The 24,763-nt window shown below is 40.0% G+C and overlaps 1 protein-coding gene across 1 annotated transcript in view; it reads right to left on the minus strand.

The window, feature by feature from the left end:
• Nucleotides 1-628: 628 nt before the first annotated feature.
• The window catches only part of LOC128697157 (uncharacterized), a 52,806-nt gene continuing 28,671 nt past the window's right edge, over nucleotides 629-24,763 (minus strand). The window contains exons 3-4 of the mRNA XM_070104230.1: nucleotides 16,830-16,981; nucleotides 629-9,382 (exon numbers count right to left, since the gene is read on the minus strand). Coding sequence (XP_069960331.1) covers nucleotides 8,780-9,382; nucleotides 16,830-16,981 — 755 coding nt within the window. The 3' untranslated portion in view covers nucleotides 629-8,779. The remainder of the gene's footprint in view (nucleotides 9,383-16,829; nucleotides 16,982-24,763) is intronic.

Genomic DNA, 24,763 nt, shown 5'->3' on the forward strand with positions numbered 1-24,763 from the left:
CAAAAAAAAAGTAGATCAAAGTTTTTTACACATTTTCAAATGTAAAAAAACAAAAAGAAGATCGACTTTTTTACATACTTTCAAATGTTGAACCGTTTGGACCGTTTACGGGTTAATACATATAGTGCACTCTTGATAGAGTGGCCATTTAATATAGTGTACTGTGTTCAGATATACAGCCTCTCCTCACTTAATGACAGAGTTCCATTCCTAAGACCACTTTGGTAAACAAATTCGTCACTAAGTGAGGAGTATACTGTACTGGTAGTGGGTTTGTGTCATACATCTTTAATATTGTTTTAATGTCACTTTTGCAACATTTATAACATTTTTGGTATATTTTAAATGTTTATACAGTAGTGTACTCTATATTGTAATAAACAGAATAGAGGAAATCAGCTCTTAATTTACATTATTTAGGTATGTATACTGGTCAGAGAGCCCGTCATAAGTCCGTGTTGTTGGTAAACAAGTACGTCGCTAAGTGAGGAGACGCTGTATTAGAATTAACAGTGAAAATAAAGGATTTCAGTGTACCAATTAACCAGTGATTTTTGTCCATAATTGTATAAACCTGTTATATCACCATACCTACTTGGGTCATCCGCCACGGGTGAATAAAAGAAAATTTGTTGTGAACGACTTTAATTAAATTACTATACAATTACACCTACCATCCGACTTACGACTGAGTTCAGTTCCGAGAAACCGGTCGTAAGTCGAAATGGTCGTAAATCGAACTTTACTACTGAATATCAACATAACATTTTTGTAATGACTTTATTTTATTGTTTTATTTTGGTATTTCATGTTTTACTTTACTTTTTATGTTGTTAGTACTGTGTTTTATACTGTAAGGTTTAGGATAAACACTGTGTACAACACAAATACTTGTTTATTTCCCAGAAATTTAGCATAAAAAACACGGTCATAAGTCGAGTGGTCGTAAGTTGAGCAGGTCGTAAGTTGGATGGTAGGTGTATTATTATGGCATAGTTTAATATTTGCACTTATAATGGGCATCCCAGTTAAGGGTCATTCCATTTAATGAAGTGGTACAAGGCAGGGTCGTCGCACAGTTGTAGGAGCTGGTATGACCGGGGTCACACGACCAGAAGAACCACCACCCCACTGATGGATTGTTGACCCTTAACTCTTTCAGGGTCCAGATCCCTGATCTGAAAATTGCTCTCAGGGTCGAAGAATTTGAAAAGAACATTTTTTCTTATGAAATAATATTCTTGTTGCAAAAGTGACAACACCAAAAGTATGAAATATGAATAAAAACAATTACAATCTCGCAAAGTTAGCGTCTCGGCGATATTTACTCATTGGCGATTTTTCCCAGTTTGAGGCCTATTTTAGGCCAATTCCTTTGTTCTAATTGACCAAACTCTTTGCTATTTCACTAGTACAGTGGTACCTCGGGATACAAATGGCTCAAAACTCGAACAATTGTGTAAGTGTATTTATGTAAGTGCTTTTGTAAGTGTATTTTTGGGGGTCTGAAATGGATTAATCTAATTTACATTATTCCTTATGGGAACAAATTCGTTCGGTATCGGCACTCGAACAGCCTTCTGGAACAAATTAAGTTCGTCACTCGAGGCATTACTGTATTTTGTAACTCGGGGCACTACTGTATTTCTTCTATCCTATCGATTGAATACAAGAAACTTTCCATTTAACTATTTCGACTACAAAATAAAGTGGTCATAATTTGGTAATTAGGCCATTTTCACACAAAATTAAAAACTTGCCTTTTAAAAATAAGATCCAGAATAAACATTTCTGGCACTAAAAAAACATTTCTTCTATTCATTAGTTATGTCCTTAGGCCTCTTGTTTATTACACTTAGGCCTCTTGTTTATTACACTTAGGCCTCTTGTTTATTACACTTAGGCCTCTTGTTTATTACACTTAGGCCTCTTGTTTATTACACTTAGGCCTCTTGTTTATTACACTTAGGCCTCTTGTTTATTACACTTAGGCCTCTTGTTTATTACACTTAGGCCTCTTGTTTATTACACTTAGGCCTCTTGTTTATTACACTTAGGCCTCTTGTTTATTACACTTAGGCCTCTTGTTTATTACACTTGAATGATATTTTGAATTTTTATTGACACAAACAATAGAAGATTTACTGGCCAGTCTAATACACATTTAGGAATGCATTGACATTATTTATGCAATTATTATAATCAGTAATCTATATACGACATGAATTATTGTAATGATTGTATAAATAATGCCAGTGCATTCCTAAATGCATATTAGACTGGCCAGTTGGATGCGTATTGGACAAGTGTACTCTGGAATATCAGCAAAAATCAAATATTTCCACTACTTTCAGCTCAATTTCAAACTACAGTGGTACCTCGGGATATGAACTTAATTAATTCCAGATGGCTGTTTGAGTGCCGATACCGAACGAATTTGTTCCCATAAGGAATAATGTAAATTAGATTAATCCGTTTCAGACCCCCAAAAATACACTTACAAAAGCACTTACATAAATCTCTCTTCTTTCTTTCAACACACCACCTGTATCCCACCGAGGCGGGGCGGCCCACCAAGGCAGGGCGGCCCACCGAGGCTGGGCGGCCCACCGAGGCGGGGCGGCCCACCGAGGCGGGGCAGCCCAAAAGGAAAAACGAAAGTTTCCCCTTTTACATTTAGTAAAATATACAGGAGTAGGGGTTACTTACATAAATACACTTACATAATTGTTCAAGTTTTCAGCTGTTTGTATCCCAAGGTAGCACTGTACATTTAGTCCTGAAACCAATCAAAACCATCTCTATTTCTGTAATATATCTTCCATTCTATCAAATGAGACCGAGAAACTGAGAAGACAACCATTAAAGCCATACAAAAATACACCGCAAAGTTGCCGTTTTAAAGTGAAAACACTTAGTTTCTTCCCTTATGCATTTTGTGCAGCAGGATTATTATATGGTGCACACTTACTGCATAGACCTGTTCTCTAGGCCTAAATATACTGATCACATCATATCAGCATGAGATGAGCTCATGGCTTAGTACAACAGGCCTGATCCCCATAAGGGTTGAACTATCAATGACGTTGATTTATGACTGAATTTGTCGAAATGGTCCTGGATGGCTCAGTCAGGCCTACAACAGAGAAGATAGGTGTATGACGTAGGTTTTCAGAGTATGAAAATTATTGTTTTGTGCAGGGCGTTGTATACCTGGAGTACACTTGGAGAGGGTTTCAGGGGTCAATGCCCCCACGGCCTGGTCTGTGACCAGGCCTCATGGTGGTTCAGGGTCTAATCAGCCAGGCTGTTCCTGCTGGCCGCACATTAACCAGTGTACGAACCACAGCCTGACTGATCAAGCACAGTAGTCCCTCAATAATCGTCCGGCCTGAAAGTCGTCCATTTCGGAAATAGTCCTGTTATTTCGTCTAATTATTGGCTCACAAATGGTCCAGTAACTTGCTAATAGTCCTTCATCCGGGACGTGTACTCATGCTCTGAGCCGCCTGGGCCTTCCCTTCCCAGCTAGTGTGCCATTGTTTACCAGTGAGCGACGGTCCCCTCACTTGCTCCAACGAAATATTTCACAATATTCCATTGATTTTAGTGCTTGCAAGTACTAAATAAGCTACCATGGCTCCAAAGAAAGCTCCTAGTGCTAAGCCTTTGGTAAAGAAGGTGAGAAATACGATTGAATTTAAGAAAAACATCATTGAACAATATGATAGTGGCATGCATGTGGGCGAACTGGCCAGGGTGTATAACAAATCCCGTACAACCGTATCTTCCATCATAGCCAAGAAAAAGGAAATCAAGGATGCTGTTGTTGCAAAGGGGGTAAATATGCTAACAAAAATGAGATCACCAGTACTGGAAGATGTTGAGAAGTTATTATTGGTGTGGATAAACGAGAAACAATTAGCAGGAGATAGTCTTATGACGTCGCTTATTTGTGAAAAGGCTAGGCAGTTGCATGACGATTTGGTAAAGAAATTGCCTGCAACTAGTGGTGATGTGAGTGAATTTAAGGCCAGCAAAGGCTGGTTTGAGAGATTTAAGAAGCGTACTGGCATACACAGTGTGGTAAGGCATGGTGAGGCTGGCAGTTCTGACAACAAAGCGACTGAAAAATATGTGCATGAATTCAAGGAGTACATAGAGACTGAAGGACTGAAACCTGAACAAGTGTTCAATTGTGACGAAACAGGCTTCTTTTGGAAGAAAATGCCAAAGAGGACCTACATTACTCAGGAAGAAAAGGCACTGCCAGGACGCAAGCCTATGAAAGACAGGCTGATGCTCATATTCTGTGCTAATGCTAGTGGGGATTTCAAAGTGAAGCCATTACTAGTGTACCAGAAACAGAGCTCTCTGGACAGTTATTTTGCGAGACAGGACTCCAGTCACTCTCAAGCTGGTCCTAGTGGCATTAAGAAATAGAGAAGAGAAGTAACCCCAGAAAAGCATTTGGTACCCGAGGTGTTGATGGAAGGGGATTCTCCTTCCAAACAGTAAATAATCCAATCTGTCTCCTCCAGTCTTCCATACACAAAGAAGAATCGCCAATAAAGGTAAGTGTTATTCTGTTAATGTTTAATTCATCATGTGCCACTGTATTGTTTATGTACTACATCTATATTTCATGTAAAAAAATTTTTTGTTCTAATACTTCTGGGTGTCAGGAACGGATTAATTGCATTTACATTATTTCTTATGGGGAAAATTGATTCGAAAGTCGTCCATTTCGATAATAGTCCCACTTCCAGGAACGGATTATAGACGATAATTGAAGGACCACTGTACTGACTTTAGGTGCCTGTCCAGCACCTTCTTGAAGAGGCAGTGGGACAGTCTTGGGCCCCTGACACTTATTGTGTTATTTCTTAGTGTGATTGTGGCACCCCTGCTTTTCACTGGGGGGATGTTGCATCATCTGCCGAGTATTTGCTTTCATAGAGAGTGATTATTGTGTGCAAATTTGGTACTAATTCCTCTAGGATTTTACAGGTGTATGTTATCATGTATCTTTCCCGCCTACATTCCAGGGAGTACAAGTCAAAGACCTTAACTGTTCCCAATAATTTAGTTTTTTTATTGTACTTATGTGTGCCATTTACCCTTAAACGATCCAAACAGATCGATGTTCAAATCCGTAGTGCTCCAAAAGTATATCTAGGTTTTTTACATATTTTCGAATATAACAAAAAAACAGATGTAGATAAAAGTTCTTTTAAACATTTTCAAATGTAAAAAAAAAAAAGAAGATCTACATTTTTTTACATACTTTCAAATGTTGAAAAAACGTATATATATGTTTGGACCATTTAAGGGTTAAGGCTCTCTGTACGCTCTCCCGGTCAGCAATTTCACGTGCCTTGAAAGGTGCTGTTAGTGTACAGCAGTATTCCAGCCTAGAGAGAACAAACGATTGGAAGAGAATCATCATGGGCTTGGCATCCCTAGTTTTGAAGGTTCTCATTATCCATCCTGTCATTTTTCTAGCAGGTGTGGTAGATACAGTGGACCCCCGCTTTACGATCAGCTCCCAATGCGACCAATTATGTAAGTGTATTTATGTAAGTGCATTTGTACATGTATGTTTGGGGGTCTGAAATGGACTAATCAAATTCACAATATTCCTTATGGGAACAAATTCGTTCAGTACTGGCACCTGAACATACTTCTGGAATGAAATACAGTGGACCCCCGGTTAACGATATTTTTTCATTCCAGAAGTATGTTCAGGTGCCAGTACTGACCGAATTTGTTCCCATAAGGAATATCGTGAAGTAGATTAGTCCATTTCAGACCCCCAAACATACACGTACAAACTCACTTACATAAATACACTTACATAATTGGTCGCATTGGGAGGTGATCGTTAAGCGGGGGTCCACTGTAATATCGTAAACTGGGGGTCCACTGTACATTGTTGTGATCTTTGAAAGTGAGATCCTCTAACATTATCAACCCCAGGTACTTCACATTAGTTTTTCACTCTGTTGTGTGGTTGGAATGTGGGAGCTGATACGTGCCGTTTACACCTGTTTACATTATTTTATTGCAACAAAACAATAAATAAACAGTATTTTCAGTCAATAAAGATGCCATTTTTCCAAAATCTTGAAAGTTTATCAGTCTTGTAGGCCTAAGGTTATGTTGCTCATAGGCCTAAGCCTAGAGAAGTGTTTCAGTACTAGATGGGGATCTAGGCTCCTGTATATGTCCCAATATGGAAGGCGTACAGTAGGCTTAGACCATGTGATGGAGCCAGGTCTGTGACAGGCTTAGTCCAGGTGATGGAGCCAGGCCTATGATAGACTTAGACCAGATAATGAGGTTAGGCTTAGACCAAGTGAAGTCAGTAGGCTTATGGTAGGCTTGAATCAGGTGATGGAGTCAGGCCTATGGTAGGCTTAGGTAAACCAGGGGATGGAGTTGGTAGGTCTGTAATAGGGCTAGGTAGATCAGGTGATGGAGTCAGTAGGCCTATGGGCAGTCAAAAGTCAAATTCCTTCATGATACAATGTATAGCGATGGTTCACATTTAATAATATAAAAAAAGGAGAAACATTGCAGTAGGCCTACTGGCCCACACTAGGAAGGTCCTCACACCAGCAAAAATATTTGCTCAACCCAGTAGGCTTTAATATGCCTACCAGCACTGATCCTTATGGGGTTAGTTATGATTATAATAATTAACCTATTAACTGATTTTTCTAAGGTAAATTTGAAGCTAGCCAAACTTATAGCTGTGATAAGCCTACCAGGCCTAATTGTGCATGCAGAGCCTACATGCCTATGTATGGCATTTTTCAGGCAAGCCTAGGCCTAATTCTACTGTTCAGTAAAGTTAACAGTGATGAGGGACTGATCCCCTCTTTATATCTCTACTGATGTTATTGTTGCCTTCTCTGTATGCAACTGAAGAAGCCAACAGTGCAGGCAAAACATTTTAGAATAAAGTTACTTATCAACTTAATGGAGGAATGCTACAGAAGGCCTACTTCTTAAGGCCTACTTAGGATATTTTGACTTTATGATGGTTCAACTTAGGATATGTTTGAGCTAGGATATATCTGACTTAGGATACTCCTGACTTAGGTTACTTCCAGCTTAGGATATTTCCTGCTTAGGATATTTCTGACTTAAGATATTTCCTGCTTAGGACATTTCTGACTGGACATTTCTGACTTAGGATATTTCTGACTGGATATTTCTGACTTAAGATATTTCCTGCTTAGGACATTTCTGACTGGATATTTCTGACTTAGGATATTTCTGACTTTGGATATTTCTGAATTAAAATATTTCTGACTTACAATATTTCCGACTTACAATATTTCCGACTTAAAATATTTCTGACTTACAATGTTTCCGGCTTACAATATTTCCGACTTAAAATATTTCTGACTTACAACGTTTCCGGCTTACAATATTTCCGACTTGCAGTATTTCCATCTTACAATATTTCAGACTTACAATATTTCCAACTTACAATATTTCCGACTTAAAATATTTCTGACTTACAATGTTTCCATCTTTCAATATTTCCGACTTGCAGTATTTCCATCTTACAATATTTCCGACTTGCAGTATTACCATCTTACGATATTTCCGACTTGCAGTATTACCATCTTACAATATTTCCGACTTACAGTATTACCATCTTACAATATTTCCGACTTACAGTATTACCATCTTACAATATTTCTGACTTACAGTATTACCATCTTACAATATTTCCGACTTGCAGTATTTCCATCTTACTTGCAGTACTTATAATTTACAATGGTTTGCAAGGAAGATAATCCATCATAAGTAGCAGGTCACCTGTATTTAAAATTTTTTGAAGCCGTCTAAAATCTTGGCCTCTGTTACCTTACCCAGGCCATTGTTCCGCAGAATGAGCCATTGTTGTGCGTGTTCTTACCAAGGCCTATGGCTTAATATTATTTCTGTTTCTCTTTGTTTCGTGGGGTTTCTGGGGCCACTGACAGTATAAGCCATATCAGTATATTTTTTTTTTATTTTTTACAAAATTTAGCCGGTCAGAAATGTTTGAGAGGGCATCCTTGATGCCGGGACATCTTATTCGCTGGGAAAATATGGTACTTGTATAAGAGTATGGAAATATAGTAATGTATATGCAAAATTTGTGATCCATTGAACATTACCAGAGAAAATGTGGAAAAAATCATACATTTAAAGAATTCGTACGTTTAAAAAAATCGTACGATTTTTTTAAACAGATCAGCTTGGTGCAGGTGACTAGCATACACGCTGATATAAAACGTGAAATTCAGGGCTTTAAAATGCACATAAACGTGACCTTCAGGGCTTTATGTGTGCACAAATGTACCTTGAGGGCTTTACACACAAAGAAATGTGACATTTAGGTCTTTATAAGCACACAAATGTGACCTTCAAGGCTTTAAAACTAACCCAAACATGACCTTCAGGGCTTTAAACTTTATGTAGAGAAGCTTTAAAAGAGAACTGACTGTATATAAAGGAGCTGCCTTCCTCTTCCTCACATCAAACCCCCACCAGCCCCTCGTGCCCTCTGAGGCTGCACAGCCTATATGGATCTAGTGTTTTTCAGTTAGACCTGTAGGCCTATGGTGTATATAATATATATATATATATATATATATATATATATATATATATATATATATATATATATATATATATATATATATATTACAATATGTAAGGTAGTAGATTATCGATGCACTGCGATAATGTTGATATTGCAGACTATTTGTCATTGCTACTTGTCATCGATGTGGTCTTGTGAGGGTGGCGGTGTATGGCAGGTCTTATGGCACTTATCGGGCAGTTTGATTATTTCCATTGGTGGTTCAGCAGTGGCAGTGGATGGATTGGGTTGCGGGGCATCGCTGCAAGGCGGGGCTTGGGTGGTGACCGGGCAGCGGGGGATGTCTTCCAGTGGCAGACAAGAGTCGCCATTGCCCATGGATGCAGAGGCACTTGGTGACATCTGGCTGGAATATGCTGGAGGCAGCAGCACCTCTGGCAAACACTCTGATCCACCTTGGCAGTTGTGGGGTGAGGCACTGGTGGTGCCATCCACTTGGCTCCCAGGCACCTGGTTTGGTGCCAAGAAATCTTCCAGGCCACTGGCGCTGAGGTGCCAAGAGCTAGAGCTCGTTGCTGCATATGGCAGCAGCATGGACATGGCCTCCTCATAGCTTGGTGGCTTCTCCACTACCAGGAAGTAGTCTGGAGGTTTACCCTGGGTGGTCGTGGCAGCTCCAGGTGCACACAGGGGCCCCTGTACACACGGGGGCCCCTGTATGCCCCCCATAGGCACTGTGATGACGTGTAGGTCGCCAACTCTCTCCGAAGGGACCTGCAGATACAGTAAAACCAGTATTACTAGCAACCTACTGGGAGTTACAAGGACCCTAATGGGAGTTACAAGGACCCTAATACATGTTACAAGGACCCTAATGGATATTATAAGTACCACAATAGTAGTAAGTCAGGGACCACATTATTATTATTATAATAATCAAGGGGGAAGCGCTCAACCCGTAGGATTATACAGCGCCAGTGGGGAGATGTGGAAGGTATTCAGGCTTAATTCAGGAAACTGAAGTACAGATCCAATTCCCTAGATCAAGAGCCCCTCACCAGCATCAAGGAACCTTCCTTGAGGGGTCAGGGACCACAATGGAATACGTTAAGGACCACAATGGTAATAATTCAAGGACCACAACTGTAATAAGTCAGGACGACAATGATAGTGTGAAAATGTGTAATATCTGCCACCTTGTGAGATGCACTCCCTGGTAAGCACTGTTGGCACTCCCTGGCAAGCATTGGCACTCTCTGGCAAGTGCTGTTAACACTCCCTGGCAAACACTGTTGACACTCCCTGGCAAACACTGTTGGCACTCCATGGCAAGCACTGTTGACACAGTCACTGGAAGACTCGTCTGTCTCACAAGTGGCTTTTACTTACCATTATCATGAGTAAAACTAAACCTTGTAGTAAATGTCATTCACAAATTACCTGATCGTTGGACATGGACACTATTCTTCATCATCGTAAGCTGACTATCCCTGCGCTTCCCAGCCAGTATTAGCGGTCACGTGACTAGCAGTAAAATACAATAATAAGTGTCACAAACTGATCTGGCGCAGAGACTCGTATCCACAATTCATTGGAAGGCCTCTGAAGTACGTTGTTAACTACCAGGTAATGTTGGGAAACCGTGTGGGACTCAAGAGATAAAAACTAGTAGGGAGGCACTGACGGCACGACTCCTTGTACAAGATGGCTACTAGTGTCCTTCACCCTCACTAATTCGCTGGAGAACCACTAGGTGTTAATACATATCTAATATCCTTACTCGATACTACCTAGTGTAAACCTATATTAAAGCGTAACTCTACATTTTTTAATTCTATTGTTAGTTCCCAATACTCTAAACCTATCAAAAAATATGTGCTGACTTATTATTTCTGCTATTTGCTTTGTCGGCATGGATTCTAGAGGCTTCTACTGCTTATTTACAATGACCTGTGGAATTTCTTGAACTCAATAAATTCCTACAGGAAATAAGTCAAGGACAACAATGGTAATAAGTCAAGGACCCCAAAGAACTCACTTAAACACTTACAATGTTGCCACTGCTATGCCACGACTTAAATCAATGCTCTTTGAGAGTTGACACAGCTTCTGTGAGCTTAAATTCTGTCCCAGCAACTCTCAGCAGCACCCTCAAGGTTCACAAGACCATGGTGCTTTGTGGCCTGGTGACAAAAGCTCTTGCTGCTCACGGTGAGGATCCGGGTTTGAGTCTCGGCAAAGGGGTGGAAACACTGGGCATGTTTCCTCACACCGGTTGTCCATGTTCACCCATCAGTAAAATGGGTACCTGGGTGTTAGTGGACTGGTGTGGGTCGCATCCTGGGACAAAACTAATCTAATTTGCCTAAAATGCTTTGCATAACAAATGGCTTTCTAATTACAGTGGTACCTTGACTTACGAGTGCCTCAACTTACGAGTTTTCTGAGTTGCGAGCTGTCGCTCGGTTGATCTTTTGCTTTGAGTTGCAAGCCAAAATCTGAGTTATGAGCGAGCTTCAGATACGCTGCCACTCGCAGGAGAGAGGAAATATCAAAAACCTCAATAATAACCAGTGTAACATCCTTTCAATTTTGATATCACTGGTAGTGCCATCCTGCCAGAATGTTCTATAATGTATGCCCTAAGTAAAGAGAAACAATTCTGGAACGTGTAATACATGTTTGGCAGGCCGGCTGGTTGGGTGGCCAGCTGGCTGGCTGGTGACTGGCTGGCTGGCTGGCTGGCTGATTTGCTTCGGCTGTCTCTATCTCCTTCTGCCTGTCTGTATTTATCTCTGTCTATCTGTGTATCTGTGTTTCTCTCTGTCTATCTCTGTCTCTATCTCTGTCTCTAACTCACAGGTACACATAAATATAGTTATACATAGTGTAAATTACCTAGCATAACCCAAAAAATTCCAGACAAAGTGCTATACTATGTTTGTAGATATAAGGCATAATAAGCATGACTGGCAAGTAATACACATTTTCACTTGTTCGGGAATCAGACGTGATGACTCTGCATTGTGTGTAATACCTGTTGGTTCATGAGTGGCTCTCTCTCTGAGACAGAGAGACAAGTAGAGAGACAGGAAGACAGAGACACAGGCAGAGAGAAAGACAGATAAGCAGAGACAGAGATAAAGATAGAGCTTGATAGTTAGATAGACAGACAAATAGACAGATAGAAACAGATAGACATGTTTATTTGTAACAGTGAAAAATAATTACAAGGCAGTGTACGATTATCAATTGTCACTCCACTGCTGCACTGTCAGCAGTGGAGTGACACTCATCTTACACTTGCTTCAAGGAGTTTCATATATACTCCAGCATTTCTAAAACATTGGTGGAACCTGGCAAAAAAGGCAAAAATAATTTCTTACTTGTAAATGCATTTTTCTTATTTTAAAACCTGTAACAAAAAAAAAAAATGGGGTAGTTTTATGGGGGCTGGAACAGATTAATGACATTTCAGTTAATTTCAGTGAGGGAAATTGATTTGAAATATGAGCAAATTGAGTTATGAGCTTGCTCACGGAACAAATTAAACTCGTATGTCAAGGTACCACTGTACAGTGGACCCCCGGTTAACGATATTTTTTCACTCCAGAAGTATGTTCAGGTGCCAGTACTGACCGAATTTGTTCCCATAAGAAATATTGTGAAGTAGATTAGTCCATTTCAGACCCCCAAACATACACGTACAAACGCACTTACATAAATACACTTACATAATTGGTCGCATTCGGAGGTAATCGTTATGCGGGGGTCCACTGTAGTAGTAAGTCAAGGTACCACTGTAGTAGTATGTCATTGATGTCAGCTATGGTCTGTATACCTTGTACATGTACTTGTATACCTTGTACATGTACTTGTATACCTTTGTTATGACCAAGGTCATAATGTGATTAATTTATATGTATTATCCACTTAATATTATACTCTGGGTTTCTTTAATATTAGCTAAATTAAAGATTCCACTAGTTTATAATATTATCTGATTTAGGAATATACCCGGGTATGATGTATATATATATATATATATATATCTTGAGTAATGTGTTAGGTAGGTACACCTGGCTAAGGTTTATAACAAGGTATCTCCATTGGTGGGTAGTTTGCACCGCTCTACCCTCTCCCCCTTTTGACGAGTTGATGTCATGAAGGAATTTACTGTATATGGCAGTTCACTCTCTCTGCTGACTCAGTGTGCATTGACTGAGCTACCCTCCTAGTACTCCGCCTTATTCTCACTTGGATAGAGAATTGGGTTATAGAAACTCCTGAACCAGCTTGTGGTTTATTGTGAAGTCTTCTGACAATCATATACTGTTATCTTCAGGTTACGATGTGACGACCAGTGTCAAGCTTAGAACTTTGTGATATATTCCTTATGCCAGGGAGTTACTCAGTGAAAGTGTTAATTCTCAATATATGTACTTGCACACAAGTAATGTTACTATTGAGGAAGCGGTAATATTCCTCTGATCATTATCAAGTGTAGTGACCATATTGACATGTACATTCTATTTAAGTTTTCTTGTGTGAAGGAAAGTTTCTGACATTGATATTTAATAGATATTTATGAATATCTAAAGTATTTAAGCTTTTAAATAAAAAGAAACTTGAAAAGACTGAGTAACTATTATTTGTGCCTTACATTTCTAAGTTTGGAAACATATCCTTTCATTCTTTGAAGTGTGTTGTTACGGAGTGCACTAACCTGGCTAAACATTAAGATTTGAACCGTAACAACCTTGTACATGTACTTGTATACCTTGTACATGTACTTGTATACCTTGTACATGTACTTGTATACCTTGTACATGTACTTGTATACCTTGTACATGTACTTGTATACCTTGTACATGTACTTGTATACCTTGTACATGTACTTGTATACCTTGTACATGTACTTGTATACCTTGTACATGTACTTGTATACCTTGTACATGTACTTGTATACCTTGTACATGTACTTGTATACCTTGTACATGTACTTGTATACCTTGTACATGTACTTGTATACCTTGTACATGTACTTGTATACCTTGTACATGTACTTGTATACCTTGTACATGTACTTGTATACCTTGTACATGTACTTGTATACCTTGTACATGTACTTGTATACCTTGTACATGTACTTGTATACCTTGTACATGTACTTGTATACCTTGTACATGTACTTGTATACCTTGTACATGTACTTGTATACCTTGTACATGTACTTGTATACCTTGTACATGTACTTGTATACCTTGTACATGTACTTGTATACCTTGTACATGTACTTGTATACCTTGTACATGTACTTGTATACCTTGTACATGTACTTGTATACCTTGTACATGTACTTGTATACCTTGTACATGTACTTGTATACCTTGTACATGTACTTGTATACCTTGTACATGTACTTGTATACCTTGTACATGTACTTGTATACCTTGTACATGTACTTGTATACCTTGTACATGTACTTGTATACCTTGTACATGTACTTGTATACCTTGTACATGTACTTGTATACCTTATACATGTACTTGTAGAAATAAAGATATAATTCTTATTATTTTTATGATTTAACATTCAGGAACAACACTACAGATGTTCATGTGAGTAGAAATTGATGAAATTGATAGAAAGGCAGAATACGGGTGAATTCTTGGCCATACTTGTATTAGAAATAAAAAAAATAATGGAAACACAGAATATGGGAGAATTTTGAGCCATACATGTCTAACACCAATAGGAAGGCAGGATATGGAAGATTTCTTGGCCATACATGTCTTAGAAATTAATAAAACAGTGATGGAAAGGCAGGATATGGGTGATTTCTTGGGCATGCACTCAGACCAGAAAATTAAATTTACAAAACTGTGGCCAGTCCTTACAAAAAAATGTATACCCCAGAAATTATCACTGCTGATTCTCTATTAAAAAAAAAAATACCACAGGTGGGGATAGAACCCACAATCAAAGAGTCGTAAAACTCCGTGATCGTGGGTTCTGTCCCCTCCCGTGGGATGGTTTATTTGTAATCATATCATTATGATTTCGTGACTCTCAATTCTATATTACTCTTAATTTATATCTACCTCACTTAGAAAGGCAAAAAACTCTGTTAGGTAAAAGGACACAAGTGCAACAATGTTGCACTTGTGTTCTTTTACCTAACAGTTTGTCGGTCATTCCACCAACTTTAATATAAAAAAAACTATATAAAGTAGTCACTAGGAAAACAAAAACTCATTTTTTAATAAGTGAGAGTCACCTAGAGCAACAAAAACTCGATTTCTATAAAGGTGAGTCGCTACATTACACAATTATGTGAGGTTTGACCTCATAGCTAAACAGAGTAAAGTTTATTTCTTTGTAAAGGTTACAATGTGTAATTACAATTTTGATTTGCAAAGTACAAAGATAGCCACTATCATGCCCAAGCATTTTGGGCAAACTAATTACCTGGAGTTTACCTGGAGAGAGTTCCGGGGGTCAATGCCCCCGTGGCCCGGTCTGTGACCAGGCCTCCTGGTGGATCAGAGCCTGATAAACCTAATACATGGTAACTAATTAAAACTAGATAAGATAACAGTACATAGTAACTATACTTAAAACTAGACAAGAAGTAGTGCTTAAGAACACTGTAATGTAAACCCTCCTCTCAAACTCCTCCTTGATAACTATAACAGATCACACAACCATAACACTAGACACAGATCACTCTTCGATATTCCTTGTGTTCATCTCTCCCTGTATAAAAATTCTATGCACGTAAAAGGCCCAAAGATCTGGAATTTATTGCCAGAACAAACTTAAGGATCCCTGTCTGCTAATCAGTTTAAGGCCCTAATAAGAAATCACCTCATTACCCAAAATTAACCAGACAAACCGTACCTGATCACTACCAGTTTCTCAAAAGCTACTCGTATTGTACTGATGAATACTTAACCACTTACTACTGCGAAATTACGATGTCTGTTCTTTTCATTGTTTTCAAATAGTATAGATTGTAATACAGTACATTATAATGTAAATTGTTGCATTGTAATACCAAATTTCATTGTTTTAAACAGTACTAAAGTGTTTACTTGGAGTTTACCTGGAGACAGTTCCTGGGGTCACTGCCCCCGTAGCCGTTGTAATACATCATATTATAAATTATTTTCAGTTGTTACATTGTAATACTGTAATCATTATTAACTAATTCAATAGTGTAAAAAGTCTCTACTAGACTTATCAGAACCATGTAGCATTACCTGATGTAATATTAAATTCTCCTGTACTCACTCTAACTCATCTAATGCCCATATAAACTATGTATTATTACCTTACTAATCTTTAGTTAATCTTTAAGTTTGCCCAAAATACTCAGCATACAGAGGAGCTTTTGGCATGTACACCCAACTATTATATTCCTCTGTACAACTATGTAATTTGTCAAAATAAAAAATTTAATCTAATCTAATAGCAAATGCTGCATATAACAGACTGATAAGGGGGGAGGGTTAATAGTGGACAGAGAGAAAATAGCTGGATGATTATTATCACAATGATAATTCCGTAATGAGCAGACTCTGTTCGCTGCTACCTGGTTGACTCACCTGGCAGATTCAGTTCCATATCTTTGAAGTCTCTTATACTGGAGGTCTATTATACACAAAGTCTGTTGTACATGAGGTTTGTTATATGGGAGGTCTGTTATACAAGATGTCTGTTATACAGGAGGTTTGTTATATGGGAGTTCTGTTATATGGGAGGTTTGTTTTATGGGAGGTCTGTTATACAGGAGATCTGTTGTATGGGACGTTTGTTTTATGGGAGGTCTGTTATACAGGAGATCTGTTACACAAAACATAATTTCTGTAACTGCTGTATATAATAATAATAATAATAATAATAATAATAATAATAATAATAATAATAATAATAATAATCAATATTCCTAGCAGTACATGGTTCAACTTATACAGACCATAGTTAACATCAGTGACATACTACTATATAAAAAGTCCCTGAAGTATATGTCCCCAGAATGCCACCCACACCTGTCCACTATCACCCAGGTACCTATTTTACTGCTAGGTGAACATGAACAGCAGGTGTTAGGTAACTAACATCCAGGTACCCACTTACTGCTAGGTGAACACTGACAGCAAGTGTAAGGTGACTAACAATCAGGTACCTACTTACTGCTAGGTGAACACTGACTTACCTCACTAACAATGGTAGACTGAGGGGACAGGAACATCCAGCGGCACATAGCGGCGATGATCAGAAAAGAACCAACTATGACCAGAGCCACACCCAGATACCTGACTGCTTCTATGTGAGCCTGAGCCACACCAAGCCAGTTCAACAACACACCTGGTGGTGGTAAAACAAATACAGTAAGTCCTTAAAAATGTCGATATGTGACAGTAACATGATATGTGGTAACGCGTTCTATATGTGACAGTAACGGGTTCTATACATGACAGTAATGCATTCTATACGTGACAGTAACGCGTTCTATACATGACAGTAATGCATTCTATACATAACAGTAACACTTTCTATACATGAGAGTAAAGCATTCTATACATGACAGTAACACATAATTTATCTTACAGCCCCATGCTAACATTCCAAGACATGTATAACACAAGAACACAGTGCTTCTTTTCTAACCCTGATTAATATGCTGACTGAAATACTGTATTAAGTGGGCACTAGCCTCCTTAATGCAGAACAAAGGGGCACTGACCCCAACTACCACCATTTTATCTCTCCGCTGTGACACCCACCATGACTTACAGGGTAATTAATCGTTCCTCCATTAGTGGTGGTAGTGGGTGTCACAGCGGACCTTTTATAACACTAGCAACAAGGGAGGCTAGTACGCCCCCTTTGTTCCTGTATTAAACTGCAGTAAATAATAATAATACTAATACATACTACTACTACTAATTATAATAATCTATAATAATAACAATCAATAATATTTGTAGAGAAAATTCTCCAGTAAAGGGGGTATAAGAACATAAGAAAGAAGGAACACTGCAACAGGCCTTCTGGCCTATGTGAGGCAGCTCCAATTCTCTCATTGGCTTAAGCCAATGCCTTGACCTAGTGAGGTCATACACATCACTCAAGGGAGGAGTAGTGCATCTGACCTAGTAGCACAAGCTAGTCAGGTCCAACTCACACCCACCCACACCCACTCATGTATTTATCCAACCTATTTTTAAAACTACACAATGTCTTAGCATCTATGACAGTACTTGGAAGTTTGTTCCACTCATCCACAACTCGATTACCAAACCAATGTTTTCCTATAGCTTTCCTGAATCTGAATTTTTCCAATTTAAATCCATTGCCACGAGCCCTGTCTATGTTAGATATTTTTAGCACGCTATTTACATCCCCTTTATTAATTCCTGTTTTCCATTTATACACCTCAATCATATCCCCCCTAATTCTACGCCTTTCGAGAGAGTGCAGATTCAGGATCCTCAGTCTATCCTCATAGGGAAGATTTCTGATACATGGGATCATCTTTGTCATCCTCCTCTGTACGTTTTCCAGAGCATTTATATCCATTCTGTAATACGGTGACCAAAACTGTGCAACATAGTCTAAATGAGGCCTAACCAAGGATATATAGAGTTGAAGAACAACCTGAGGACTTCTGTTATTTATACTTCTAGATATGAAGCCAAGGATTCTGTTAGCTTTATTGCGAACACTAATGCACTGTTGTCTTGGTTTTAGATTACTGCTAACCAGAACTCCTGAAGCCTTTTCGCAATCCGTAATATTAAGATCTACATTGTTTAGTTTATATGTGGCATAGTTATTTTCCTGCCCAACATTTAGAACTTTGCATTTGTCTATATTAAACTGCATCTGCCACTTCTCCGACCATTGCCTCAGTCTATTCAAATCATCCTGGAGTGCTCTAATGTCCTCATTAGAATGAATTGGATGGCGTATTTTGGTGTCATCAGCAAATTTACTTATGTCACTATTTATTCCCTCATTTATGTCTTTTATGTAGATTGTGAACAACAAGGGGCCCAACACTGACCCCTGAGGAACACCACTTGTGACAATCCCTCATTCTGATTTCTCCCCATTTATGCAAACTCTCTGCTGCCTATTCATCAACCATGCCTCAACCCAGGAAAAAATTTCTCCTATTCCGTGTGCCTTAAATTTCCTCGATAGCCTCTGATGTGGAACTCTATCGGAAGCCTTACTGAAGTCCATATACACAATATCATATTCAATACCATGATCTACCTCCTCAAATACCTTTGTGAAGAAAGTAAATTTGTAAGACAGGAATGCGCCTTTGTAAAACCGTACTGAGATTCATTAATCAATTTATGCCTTTCAAGATGGCTACGAATTGCTTCGGCAATTATTGATTCCATAAATTTTCCCACTATGGAGGTAAGGCTTGTTGATCTATAGTTCGAAGCCAAGGACCTGTCACCTGCCTTGTAAATAGGTATTACATTTGCCATTTTCCACTTATTAGGCACTATGCCAGTTTGTAGTGATATGTTAAAAAGATTAGCCAAAGGTATGCTAAGTTCCTCTTTACATTCCCTTAACACCCTTGCAAACAATTCATCAGGACCTGGGAATTTGTTAGGTTTTAGTTTCTCTATTTGTCTGAGGACCATGTCACTAGTTACCGCAATCGTACATAGTTTATTATCGTCTTGTTCTACATAATCTGTTATTTCTGGAATTTCGCTAGTATCTTCCTGAGTAAAAACTGAGAGGAAGTAAGAATTGAAAATTTCACTCATATCCTTATCACTGTCAGTGATCTGACCTGAGTTACTCTTAAGTGGGCCAATCTTGTCCCTAATCTTACTTCTGTAAACCTGACAGAACCCTTTTGGGTTAGTCTTCGAATCCCTTGCAACCTTAGCCTCATAATCCCCTTATGCTTTTCTTATTCCTTTCTTTATTTCTCTCTTTAATTGAATATATTTATTTCTTAACTGCCCATCCCCTCTTGATATGCCTCTCTTTTGACCAATGAGATGCTTTAATCTATTGTTCATCCATTTGGGATCATTTTTGTTAGATCTAATTTCCTTACTCGGAATAAAAGTTTTCCTTCAGCCCCGTCAGCCCTGTGAGGGACTTAGCCCTCACAAGGGCTAGTGGACTCTTCCTTCCTTGCACAACAACTCTTTCATTGCTAGAATTTCTTATCAGCTACTCAATGAGGGTTAAACGAGAACAATTACTCTTTTCCCCACAGCAGGAAAATTAAGAGAAAACCTGTGCTTGACTTGTGCTACAAGTCAGGGACATTATGACTTATGGCTACAGCTAAACAACAAGGTAGCAACCTTCTTGTGTTATTCCTTGTTGCAATGTGTAGTAAGGAAGGTATGTAAAGCTGAACTCAGCAGTTCTTTTGTGGGGATGATGAACTGGTGGGCATTGGGCAGGGTGACAAGCTAGGTTGAATTCAGATATGAGAGCATGAACACGTCACAAATCTCCCGCTGAGAACTAACAAAACAATGAATTTGTGCAGCAACTTTGAAATACAGTGGTACCTCGGGATACGAAGAGCTCAAAACTCGAACAGTTTTCTAAGTGTATTTTTGGGGGTCTGAAACGAATTAATCTAATTTACATTATTCCTTATGGGAACAAATTCGTTCAGTATCGGCACTCGAACAGCCTTATGGAATGAATTAAGTTCGTATCTCGAGGTACCCCTCCCCTCAAGGAAGGTTCCTTGATATTGGTGAGGGGCTCTTGATTTAGGGAATTGGATCTGTGCTCCAGTTCCCCGAATTAAGCCTGAATGCCTTCCACATCCCCCATCCCCAGGCACTGTATAATCCTCCGGGTTTAGCGCTTCCCCCTTGATAATAATAATAATAATAATCGAGGTACCCCTGTACTGCCAATCTCCACTAGGAAAACTAGTGTTGAAAGGAAACATAGGAAACATGGGTGTATTAATTCGTGGTATAATCCCAATGAAGTGTACAAGATTGTCGTGGTATGCATTCAAGTGTTATGAACAAAGGGACAAAATATCACCAACGTCAAAGACCTGGGAGTGATCATGTCGGAGGATCTCACCTTCAAGGACCATAACATTGTATCAATCGCATCTGCTAGAAAAATGACAGGATGGATAATGAGAACCTTCAAAACTAGGGAGGCCAAGCCCATGATGACACTCTTCAGGTCACTTGTTCTATCTAGGCTGGAATATTGCTGCACACTAACAGCACCTTTCAAGGCAGGTGAAATTGCCGACCTAGAAAATGTACAGAGAACTTTCACGGCACGCATAACGGAGATAAAACACCTCAATTACTGGGAGCGCTTGAGGTTCCTAAACCTGTATTCCCTGGAATGCAGGAGGGAGAGATACATGATTATATACACCTGGAAAATCCTAGAGGGACTAGTACCGAACTTGCACACGAAAATCACTCACTACGAAAGCAAAAGACTTGGCAGACGATGCACCATCCCCCCAATGAAAAGCAGGGGTGTCACTAGCACGTTAAGAGACCATACAATAAGTGTCAGGGGCCCAAGACTGTTTAACTGCCTCCCAGCACACATGAGGGGGATTACCAACAGACCCCTGGCAGTCTTCAAGCTGGCACTGGACAAGCACCTAAAGTCAGTTCCGGATCAGCCGGGCTGTGGCTCATACGTTGGTTTGCGTGCAGCCAGCAGCAACAGCCTGGTTGATCAGGCTCTGATCCACCAGGAGGCCTGGTCACAGACCGGGCTGCGGGGGCGTTGACCCCCGGAACTCTCTCCAGGTAAAATCCAGGTATTGTGTAACAAATGACTAAAGTGACTCCCTATCAATGAGTAAGGACAATATAACCATATATCTGTAGCAGCTTCCTCAAGACAACAATACTGGGATAACACCTCCCCTAGTACCAAACTTGCACACGAAAATCACTCACAACGAAAGCAAAAGACTTGGCAGACGATGCAACATCCCCCCAATGAAAAGCAGGGGTGTCACTAGCACGTTAAGAGACCATACAATAAGTGTCAGGGGCCTGAGACTGTTCAACTGCCTCCCAGCATACATAAGGGGTATTACCAATAGACCCCTGGCAGTCTTCAAGCTGGCACTGGACAAGCACCTAAAGTCGGTACCTGACCAGCCGGGCTGTGGCTTGTATGTTGGATTGCGTGCAGCCAGCAGTAACAGCCTGGTTGATCAGGCTGTGATCCACCATGAGGCCTGGTCACAGACCAGGCCGTGGGGGCATTGACCCCCAGAACTCTCTCCAGGCAAACTCCAGGTAAACAACAACTAGGGAAAATTGGGTCAGTTACATACCCAGGTAAATCATACCATACCTGGAGTTTACCTGGAGAGAGTTTCGGGGGTCAACGCCCCCGCGGCCCGGTCTGTGACCAGGCCTCCTGGTGGATCAGTGCCTGATCAACCAGGCTGTTGCTGCTGGCTGCACGCAAACCAACGTACGAGCCACAGCCCGGCTGATCAGGAACTGACTTTAGGTGCTTGTCCAGTGCCAGCTTGAAGACTGCCAGGGGTCTGTTGGTAATCCCCCTTATGTGTGCTGGGAGGCAGTTGAACAGTCTCGGGCCCCTGACACTTATTGTATGGTCTCTTAACGTGCTAGTGACACCCCTGCTTTTCATTGGGGGGATGGTGCATCGTCTGCCAAGTCTTTTGCTTTCGTAGTGAGTGATTTTCGTGTGCAAGTTCGGTACTAGTCCCTCTAGGATTTTCCAGGTGTATATAATCATGTATCTCTCCCTCCTGCGTTCCAGGGAATACAGGTTTAGAAACCTCAAGCGCTCCCAGTAATTGAGGTGTTTTATCTCCGTTATGCGCGCCGTGAAAGTTCTCTGTACATTTTCTAGGTCGGCAATTTCACCTGCCTTGAAAGGTGCTGTTAGAGTGCAGCAATATTCCAGCCTAGATAGAACAAGTGACCTGAAGAGTGTCATCATGGGCTTGGCCTCCCTAGTTTTGAAGGTTCTCATTATCCATCCTGTCATTTTTCTAGCAGATGCGATTGATACAATGTTATGGTCCTTGTCTTATGTACAAAATTCCTTACCTCAAGGGAGTGCTCACAGAGTCAAATGCAGTGTTTGTAGCTTTCACAGAGACCCACATAAAGGATCATTATGACAACAAAATATGGATCCCAAGTTATAACCTATTCACCCCTCAAGGGAGGTTCCTTAATGCTGGTGAGGGGCTCTTGATCTAGGGAATTGGATCTGTGCTCCGGTTCCCTGAATTGAGTCTGAATACCATCCATTCCCCTCCCACATGCACTGTATAACTCCTATGGGTTTAGTGCTTTCCCATAATAATATAACCTATTCCGATGCAACAGACTAAACAGGCAACAAAGACGGCGGGGTTGGCCTGTACGTCACAGTCGCTTATTTGCTCAGAACTACTAAACACCTCAAATGATGTAGTTAAAGTTTTGGTGGTGAAGATCGAAAACCAAAACTTTATCATTGTGGTGGTATACAAGCCTCCGGATGCAACTTCCCAGCAATTCTGGGAACAGCTTTTGAAAACTGACCATCGTATGGAAAATCTCCCAACTCCTGCCCCAAACATCTTGCTACTGGGAGATTTCAACTTGAGACACCTAAAATGGAGGAGTGTAGCAAATAATATTTTAGCAGAAATCACCCCAGGCGGCAGCTCAGGTGAAAATTCAAACACATACAAGCTATTAAATCTCTGCACCAAATTCACATTAAACCAACTAATATTAGAGCCTACAAGACTAGAAAATATGCTGGACCTCATCTTCAATAACAACGATGATCTGATACATAACATATTTGTATCAAAGACAATACACTCAGGTCACAACATAACAGAGGTACAGACATGCATACACAGGGCTCCAGACCAGCAAAATGTGATCAGTCATGAAGGTGTCTTCACAAAATTCAACTTCATTAACGAAAACATACAATAAGAACAAGTCAGCCATGTCCTAAATGAAACAAGTTGGGAAGATATCCTAAACAACATGGATTCGAGTTGTGGCCTAGAAAAAATAAACTGTGGGTTGAGATCTGCTCAAGACACATTCCATTAAGAAAAAGAAAGAGAAGATGTAAACTAGAAAGAGACGCTCCCTATACAGACGAAGGAGAAGAGTCACAGAGCTGCTGAGAGGGGCCAATATATCTGAAATACAAAGGGAGGCACTGGTCAATGACATTGCAAATATAGAACTTAAGCCGAAGGAATCTCACAGGAGAACTAAAAGCCATAAAGGAAAAAAAAAATACTTCTTCTCTTAACCAAATCTAAGGGTTAAACAACATCCAGTAATGGGCCGCTGCTTAGGTAGGATGAAACATACACAGATGATAGCCAAGAACTTTCAACAAGTGTGACCATGGTGTAATAGCGCACAAAATGCGTGATAAAGGAATAACACGAAGAGTTGGTAGATAGATCTATAACTTCCTGACTGTGGCATGCAAAGAGTACGTAACCTTTATTCGGTGCATGTACACACCCTCATTTACAGGCTATCTCCCCCAACCAGCGAACCAGGTTGCTAAGAGTTGATGATGGGGCCCCGTCGTTCAACTAGTGACCAGGTTCTAGCCAATAAGAAGATGGTTTTGGCAATCGCAGAGGTTATGTGGGTACCGCTCTCCTGTCTGCCCTTGTCATTCCCATTCTAGAGCTGGTTGAAGCACGGTCTGCTATCTTGTGGCTTCTATTTCTGCTTTGCTTACCGTGGAGTGCACTATACTTATCTCTGTACATAGTGTACATATTGCTGTTATAAATTGGTGAAGGATAATATAAGTCTAAGCTTTTTCTACTGTGTTTATTTGCTCCCATTACACCCGGGGTAACAGGCCATTTGGAATCCTGGGTTGTAATATGGGTAGCCTGTCCGAGAGCTGGAGCTGGACTTAGAGAAACGGTTGAGCTTAAGGTGAAGCTCGTAGCAGGAACATTGTGCAGCTTGCTGTCTGGCATTGCTTTACAAATTTTGCGTGTCAGTTGTTACTAGCCTGTTCGGTGTGGAGAATTTTGCAGTCAGCTTTGCTTGTATGCGTATTCTGCAATCGTATTGTGCATAGCTAAGCGTGTTCTGCAAATTAACGTGT

The sequence above is a fragment of the Cherax quadricarinatus genome, chromosome 89, assembly GCF_038502225.1.
Source record: "Cherax quadricarinatus isolate ZL_2023a chromosome 89, ASM3850222v1, whole genome shotgun sequence".
NCBI classification, from domain to species: domain Eukaryota; kingdom Metazoa; phylum Arthropoda; class Malacostraca; order Decapoda; family Parastacidae; genus Cherax; species Cherax quadricarinatus.